This window comes from Sceloporus undulatus, chromosome 6, assembly GCF_019175285.1.
Source record: "Sceloporus undulatus isolate JIND9_A2432 ecotype Alabama chromosome 6, SceUnd_v1.1, whole genome shotgun sequence".
Lineage (NCBI taxonomy): Eukaryota > Metazoa > Chordata > Lepidosauria > Squamata > Phrynosomatidae > Sceloporus > Sceloporus undulatus.
In genome coordinates this window covers 101,019,891-101,028,853 of record NC_056527.1, presented here as the reverse complement: position 1 = coordinate 101,028,853, position 8,963 = coordinate 101,019,891, and the positions used below count along the sequence as shown (strand labels likewise).

Genomic DNA, 8,963 nt, shown 5'->3' with positions numbered 1-8,963 from the left:
TAACAGGAAAAGGGATTCAATTTCCAAGACTGAAATGACTGATGATTTTCCAGCTTCCTTCCCTCAAGAAGCATAGATCTTTATTTATGACATAAAATTGCTTTGATTTAATTGCCAGTACATTGTATGTGAGTGCTTGTATATCATGTGGTTGGTCGTGATTAACCAAACCAAACCAATAAAAAGTGGAGACTTTTAACTTTCAGAGACTATATAGGAGATGCTTGCTGTTCTCCCATTGCAAGAAATGCACAGTGTCAAAATAATTTCTATGCTCCTGTGCCTATACTTTAAGATCCAGTGAAAGATGAAAAGTGAGGAAAGCGACCACTTTCCAGTTCACTGCCAATCCACCCTAATAAAGTCAATTGTCCCTTCAGGAGGATGGTTGGTGCCTTAAATATTTTCCTATTTACTTTTAGAGAAATATGAATAGGTATGGTTCAGCCATAATTAACCATATTTATCTTCCTTGACTTTTAGGAGAATAGTGAACTATGTGCTTCACTGTCTCCCATTAAAAACCATGAGGATTTAAAGGACTTCATTATGCATTTAAAATACTTTGGACACACTTCCAAAATGTCAAGATTCTGGCACTATTTTTTTAAATAAAAGGTCAGTTCAGAGCTTTTCATATTGTTTCTGTACAGTGGATCCTTAATATTCGCTGGGGTTTGGTTCCAGAACCCCCCTGGATAACCAAATTGTGTTAATCTGGACATGTGTTTTAAAAGGAGGAATATACATATTAAAAAGCAAAATTTCATCTTGATTAAAGGAAAGCAAAGAAGTAGCTACCCATGCTTCAAAAGGCAGTAATGAGACACATTTAATTTGTAAAGTTTAAATTACCAAAATGCAAGGTGCTCAAGTCGCATTAAATACAATGACATAGTGAAATTGTGTCCCTTATAGCCAAAGGGTGCTCAATAATGGCTCCTTTTCATCCTGGAAAGAAGTGACCAGTGGGGTCCCACAGGGCTCTGTCCTGGGCCCAGTGCTATTCAACATCTTTATCAATGACCTGGATGACAGAATTGGGGGCATATTCATCAGATTTTCAGATGACACCAAATTAGGAGGAATAGCTAATACTCCAGAGGACAGGATCAAAACTCAGAATGACCTGAATAGACTAGAAAGCTGGGCCACAGCTAACAAAATGAAATTCAACAGGGAGAAATGTAAGGTACTGCACTTAGGGCAGATAAATGAAATACACAGATATAGGATGGGGGACACCTGGCTGAACAAGACTACATGTGAAAGGGTTCCAGGAGTCCAAGTAGACTGCAAGTTGAACATGAGTCAACAGTGTGATGTGGCAGCTAAAAAGGCCAATGCAATTTTAGGCTGCATCAGTAAAATTATAGTGTCTAGATCAAGAGAAGTAATAGTGCCACTATTCTGCTTTGGTCAAGCCCACCTGGAAAATTGTGTCCAATTCTGGGCACCACAATTCAGAAAGGACATTGAGAAACTGGAGCGTGTTCAAAGGAGGGTGACTAAAATGGTGAAGGGTCTGGAAACCATGTCCTATGAGGAACGACTTAGTGTGGCCTCAGCATTTATGTTAAACTGTCTAAGCAAAAAAAGCCAGGGGATTTCAGCCTCATACCAAAGACTCCCCAGACTATCTCAGGAAGAGAAACTGTTGGGCACTAGGGTGAGTGTTACACCAGCAGAATCTGGGGGTGTTTAGCCTGGAAAGAGAGATAATAAGAGATGATATGATAGCCTTGTTTAAATATTTGAAGGGATGTCATATTGAGGAGGAAGCAAGCTTGTTTCCTGTTGCTCCAGAGAACAGGACACAGAACAATGGATGCAAGTTCCAGGAAAAGACATACCACCTCAACATTAGGAAGAACTTCCTGACAGTAAGGGCTGTTCGACAGTGGAACACACTCCCTCGAAGTGTAGTGGAGTCTCCTTCTTTGGAGGTCTTTGAGCAGAGGCTGGATGGCCATCCGTCGGGGATGCTTTAATTGAGAAACTGGATAGCCCTTGTGGTCTCTTCCAGCTCTGTGATTCTGTGATTCTAAGGGCATCACAATGAGAAGCCAGATTTGATTGGACTTGCAGCTGGGATGGAAGGCTGTAGTTTGTGAGAGGGCAAGGACAGAGGATTTTTTACGACTCTGCCAGCCTGGGCCCTTCCTCAAATAGAGGGGACTTTTAATTCTGTTCCTGTAGGTTGTAAGATGCTTTGTTTCCCAGTTTTGGGAAGCAATGGGGAGATCCTCCTACCCTCACAATAATCAATCAAAACAATTCAGTTTAAGAACAATTCACAACAAAAACCCAACAATAAAGGTCTTTTTCAATCAAACTGATCATTTTATAATGATCTTAACTTGTTCAAAATTCAGCTACAAACAATTATGATGTGCTCTTTCTGAGAGCTCTCTAATTCCCAGCCCTGCACTTCTTTGTTTCCGGAGCTATAGGACAGGGGTTTAGCAGTGGAAGTAAGGATGGCATAAAGTCTAACCGGGAGATCTTCTCTATGAATTAGCAGAGGATTGGGCATATATAAGTGTAGAGGAATGTGCCATAGAAGATCGTCACCACATTAGATGGATGCACAGGTGAGAATGCCTTCATCTTGCCATGAACTGTGTGATTTTGAGTACCACGAGGAGCTATGAGAGTAATATAGAAGAGTCGGCAAAGAATGCATACTGGATAACACAATCCAGAGATGGGATAGGTTATCAACTGGCTGAGAAAGGGGTCAAGCAAGCAGATGCGTAGAAGGGGAGGATGTCACAAAGAAGTGGTTGATTTTATTGAGTGGCAGTAGGCAGGCGGAAAGAACCATTATCTGTATCACAATGGAATTGAAGGTCCAATAGCCCAGAAGCGGCCAGCAACCCTCTAACGCACTTGCTGGTTTGTTTTCATTAGAGAGTAGCTCGTGGATGGCAATTAAAGCGGCATAACGTCATATGCCTAGCTGAGAGGAGAAACACCTCTGTTCCCCCTAAAGTGGGACAAGAAATACATCTGGAGTGCACATCCCGATCAATGAGATGTCTTGTCCCCCGACCAAAGGTCCCATAAATCCTCTTAGGAACTGTAGTGGAAAGGTAGCAACATCTCGATAAAAAGAGCGGTTGCCCAAGAAGAAGTATCATGGAGAGACTGAAGACACTGTCTATCCAGATCAAGCAATAAGAGTTAGATGTCCCTGCCAAGGTTACAGGTAGGCTAGCAGAGCCTATGACAAAGAGGAGGGTCTGGTGCTTTGGTCCAACGAGAAATTCTTTAGGACAAATTCTTTGACACTTGTTTGGTTCGCAAACTTTCCTCCCCACAGCGTGTTTAAGTCCATCTTTAATCAGGACTTACTTTTAGATGTGGGAAGGGGATCACAAGTGTTTGAATCTGTGAATTATGGTAAGGTGAACCTCGTGTCGCCGACCAGAACAAAAGTTGGTTAGTGTGTTTTATTCTTTCTTATTGCTCACCATCAGTCTTCAGTGCGTCATGGGTAGGTGGTAGTGGGCCTAGGGCTGGCAGAAGGTAGAGCCTAGCCCATTGAGATACAACACTGGTTAAAAGGAAAGTAGAACAGCTAGCATTTTGTTGTGCAGAGATTTCTGGGGAAAAATGCGGGACTGAACAGGTGAACTGTTTCTTATGCTACCATGTGGGTGACGTGATTAAATTATTGGAGTAGGCTTGAACCTCAGTTTCAAATAACCCCTTGGCCTCACTGGTGACCTTGGTCCAGTGTTAGCCCCTCTTAAACGTCACAGTAGTTTATTTTTGGGGTAATAATGGAAGGGCACTCCTGTACACCACCACTGAGCTCCTTGGGAGCAAAATGAAGAAACAAATGAAACAAGGAATAGCATTCTACTAATGATAAGAACAAAACAGGAATACTTACTAATAGAAAATAGTGTGGTGCATCGATCCTGAATATTAATCCTGGTCTTGATTAAACACTCTTGCTTTGGTAAATGTAATGTAAATCAGTACCATAGGGAGTCTGATCAGACAAGAGGAAACATGTAGATGTAAACCGACTAATTAGGCAAAATGCCCATTTGTTCTTCCATCAAGTACAAGAGCCACTAGAAATAAATCCTGTTCCAGACAGTGAACCAATTTAAGTTGGGGAGCAATGGATCCAAAAGACTTAGGAATGGCAATAAGCAAATCAAGAACATTAATATACAGTTTTTCAGCTATCAGAACGAGGCTAATCAACCGAGACAAACAAGTCCCGCCTTTCTTTGGATCATCCAGCTAGAAGGATAAAAGTCATTTCAGGACACATTAGTTTTATTGACTGGCAAGTTAAAAAATGCTCAAATGTGCTGGAGCATGACGTCTTAGACATCGCAGGAATCAAACCGAATGGGCCTGTATGTTGATAAGAAAGAGAACCACCTGCATTTCTGACAAAAGAGAGGGATTTAAGTGTTTGACCTCAATAAAAAGATAAGGCATCATGAATATCAAAGTCATGTGTACTCTTTGCCACCGACATAGACTAGTTTTTGCAACACATGAAGCCATTTCCAGAATGGATCAATTAGTTGAATGTATCCTTTCTGCATGGAGCCATATTTTAAAACAAAAAACAACAATACCCAACAATAGCAGCAACAACAGAATATGAGTAGAGATGTGTATGTGTTATAGATATACATTTTTTGCCTCATCCCACCATTTTGGGCAAGCCTCTTTAACCTGCTCCAGCTCGACCAACCACTGTCTATAAGGACAATCAAGGAAAGAGTAGCTTTGACATAATATAAGTGGAATCAATTTATTTTCTGACGTACCCCTGTTTGGGCATGCAACAATATCTCTCGATCACATTTCAATTTCAGGTTGTAATAAAGGAAAAAGGAGAGGTCATCAACAGCTTTTGCACAAATCGTCATTGCTTGTTGTGCTTAGAGCCTTGGGTGGTTAAATTAAATGCCAATATTGCAGTCACAATGTTGTGGAGTTTCAGTCCAGGGCTCCAAGGTTGAGTCATCCTTTCCAGCCTTTTGTAGGGGTCGTAAAAATGCAAGACCCCAGCTTTGTTGGGGACAATTGGCTTACAGATTGTCCACTTGGAGAGTGCTGAATTCAATTATGAACACTACAAGCCATTGGTTTCAATTTGATTTTTCTTCCACTCTTCGCTCCCCATGCCAATGTTTTTTCCAACTGGGGCTAGAATTCACTACTGATTTGAAACATAACTAAAATGGACCACAAACCATTCAAAAGTCGTAAATGTAAGGCTATGACTATGTTCTCTATGGCATAAATCAATATTTCATTTTGTCCTAAAGGAATTAATATCTCTCTGTGTGCATATACAGGAGCACACAGGTGCACACCACCCACAAACATACAAGGCAATCTATCTTCAGAGCTATGCCGGTTTTCCTTACCCCTTTACAAAGAAACTAGTCAAGTCTTCCTAGGTGATTTATAAAAGTACTGCCTCTGCCACTGGTGGGTTTCAGATAGTTACCAGCGCATTTGTCACATCCTTTTAACCTTGTCCACCACAATCAAGTTGGCAGACAGTTTGTTTTTTATGAGAACATCAGCCACCTTATACTTATTAGATTCGTCCCCAGCATAAATTTAGAAGTATGTTTGTTTAAAAATGATATCAACATAAGCCTCATAGGAAGACTGAAAGCCAAAGTATTGTAATAAAGACCCCTCCTGCTTAGATCTTCCAAACCACCAACATCTTCCGTCCATCTACTGAGGAGCTTTCACACTCTGGGAAACATTAACAATATCTCTTTGATAAGATTACTAAGAATTTATTTGTTACCTGCAAGCATTTTTCTTTCAGATGCAAGAGATACATCAGTATTGCCAGTAATGGCATGAAATTCTGAATTCTTTTTGGCGTAAGAAACCAGGTCTTTCATCCTTGATAAATTCACAGTCTATGTGACACAGTCTGTCATTGTTTTCATAGAGCTAGAACTGATTGTGATAGAGATATGAATCTCTTTTATTACTACTACTACTGAACAGCGTTCACATTTTTGCTGTGTGGTTTTTAAGGGCTATAATTCCTCCCCTGGGATTGACAGGAATAATTGTCATAAAACAAGAAAAACAAAGGGGTTTAATGAACAGTCTCTTGATAGAAGTTGAAGCCAGAAAGAGCTAGAACTAATTAACGATGTGTATAACGTTGAAAGAGGCTAGCATAGAGCGGAACAGATTGGCCTAGAGGGGCCTTGGATCCAACTCTTCCAGAAGCATGGTTAAACCTGCTGTCTGCATGACCTGCTCCCAAGGCGGCCATGGTCACAGGGGCCGACCAGTGCTGCCAGTAGTCAACTACACTGGCTTGGCTCCTTTTGGATGCTGGCCCTAAGAAGTGGCGATGCACTTATTTCGGAATGGCTTCTGGCTGCATTTAAAGAAGGTTGCATCATGTAACGGACACCACATCCAAAGTGCGGGAAGCTGCGCTTCATTTGGCCTGCTGTTTCAGGCTCTTTGAGATTCTGGCTTCTAACTGCATAAGTGTAATCTTTGATGATGGGCTCTTTCACACTACAGAGTTGGAGCAACTATAAGTCCCTTTATAAATAATAAATAAAATAAAACTTTATTTTATATAACCACCTTTTCCACACCCAAAACCCGACACCTTTTCCCCCCTCCAGTCAAAGTGGGTTTAACTATCACATTATAACATATTACAATAAAATAAAATACAATAATCAAAATTTCCATACGATTAAAAACCGTAAAGCAATATATCAGAGTCACACGATCATTTGTGGGTTTATTCACACTGGGTCGTAATCGGGGTGTCATATCTCTATATAGAGTTGGCAGGGCTGCTAACTGAAAAAGATGGGGTTTCAACCAATGCCTGTTTTTAAAGGCGTTTCTCCAACGTAGGCTGGAGTCTAATCCCTTCTGGGAGTGCATTCCAGTGAGTTGGAGCTATTGCCGTATAGGCTCTCTGGTGAGTTGTACAATCTCACTTTTGGGGTATTTGAGTAAATATTTCCCGTTGTTCCTGAGATTAAATGCTATGACAACATCTATGGAATTCCTGGGATTTTGTAGTGGAGGTCGTTTGAAAGATTTCTCACTCGTAGCTCTAGTGCCTCACACGCAAACTAAAAAGGCCGGATTTAACATGGAATGTTGCCATGGCAGTTACAGTGGAAGTCACGGTGCTGGCGTGGTGCCATGTGAAAAGGTCCATAGATGCATGCTTGTTCAGAATGTCTCCATTTGGACCAATTTGTAATTATTTAGTGCCATCAAGCCATTGAACTAAATACATTTCTCTGAGCACCACGGCTTAAAATATGAAACAAAATAAATAATTTTCAAAAGCAAACCTTGTGTTTGCCCATTTTTGTAAGGACTCGGTCCTATGTCACTGTATTTAATGGAACTTGGTATCCATGGGGGTCCTGGAAACCGCTACCCCCGATATCAAGGGTCCCATTGTACATAAATAAAGGAAAACTCTCAAACTGACCTTTTATTTTTAAAAAATATGTCCAGAATCTGACATTTTGGAAGTGTGTCCAAAGTATTTTTAAATGCATAATGAAAGTCATTTAAATGGGAAGACAGTGAAGCACATAGTTCACACTATCCTCCGAAAAGTCAAGGAACAATAATTGGTTAATTAGGGCTGAACCATAACCTATTCAATTTCTCTAAAGTAGATTCGGAAAATATTTAAGGCACCAACCATCCTCCCTGAAGGGACAATTGACTTGATTAGGGTGGATGGCAGTGAACTGGAAAGCCCCTCTCCCTTTCTCACTTTCATCTTTCACTGGAGTCTTAAAGGTATAGGGCACAGGAGCATAGAAATTATTTGACACTGTGCATTTTCTTGCAATGGGAGACAGCACAGATCTCCTATATAGTCCCGAAAGTTAAAAGTCCTCTTTTTGGTTTTGGTTTGGTTAATAATCGACCAAACACTGATATAACAAGCACTCACATACATGTACTGGCATTTCAAGCAACAAAGCAAATTTTTTATGCCCGAATGAAGAATAATAATAAACATTTAGTATGATCAACCAATCAACATCAAATAAAACATCAATCAAAGACATCACATAAATCATCGAATTATAGGAGTAAATATTGGTTAAGAATCCAAATTATGAAACTTAGATTGAAAAAAGAAAAAAAGTTAAATTTAAAGGTATAAAATCAAATTATAAAATTGTACAAAACAAAGTAAGGGATATTATAGCAAGTTTAAAAACAAAACCATTTTCCAACAGACCTTGCCGCTGGTGCAAAACTTGCCACCCTTGTTGTTATTGATGGACACTGTCCTGCCAGCAAATAGGATACATAAAACTCATCAGTTCTTCCAGAAAATGACTAAAAATTGGATAAATAAAAGTGACTGTAAACAATAATAAAAGTCGCCACTGTGCCGTTCCAGCAAGGCAATGTGCGTTCATCATAAAGGGATATTACTGTATCTCTCTTCCAATATCTGATGTAGAACATAAATTTTGCTAAAGTGAATGCTATCCTCTGTTTGGGAAGGGTTAGAGGAGTTTAAATGGGTTAGCTAATAAAAAAGCATTGCATTATCTCTGAAAATCAGGGCACATGGTGGCTGCGTTTACATGTTGTTTGCAAACGCATTATCTGTAATGCCCGTTTGCTGCATTTCCTGTTTGCTTTCACATGACCCATTGCCCAGAATGTTGTTTTGTGAAAAACCCAGTTTAGCTAATTCTCATTCAAGTCCCTTGTGTCCATCTAGAAGAAACCCATTGGATACTAATAAAGGAGCTAAATCTTACTGGGGTTAAAAAGCTGTCAATTAAGTGAATTTATGGGTCTTGAGGAAGGGACTGGATAAACCCATCAGTCCCTTTTGAATAGAATCCTTTTTCTGTTACTTAACTTTTTCTTTTCTCTTTGCATGAACTTTTCGGGAGTGCTCCTTGGCACATCCTTGA

General features: G+C 40.1%; 2 protein-coding genes across 3 annotated transcripts in view; both read right to left on the bottom strand.

Annotated features, from left to right (window-relative positions):
• The window catches only part of LOC121933751 (vomeronasal type-2 receptor 26-like), a 24,970-nt gene extending 19,061 nt beyond the window's left edge, over positions 1-5,909 (bottom strand). The window contains exon 1 of the mRNA XM_042473742.1: positions 5,810-5,909. Within this exon, the coding sequence (XP_042329676.1) occupies positions 5,810-5,909 (100 nt within the window). The remainder of the gene's footprint in view (positions 1-5,809) is intronic.
• LOC121935751 (zinc finger and SCAN domain-containing protein 23-like) overlaps positions 1-8,963 on the bottom strand; it is a 482,958-nt gene that overhangs the window by 450,696 nt on the left and 23,299 nt on the right. The window lies entirely within an intron of this gene.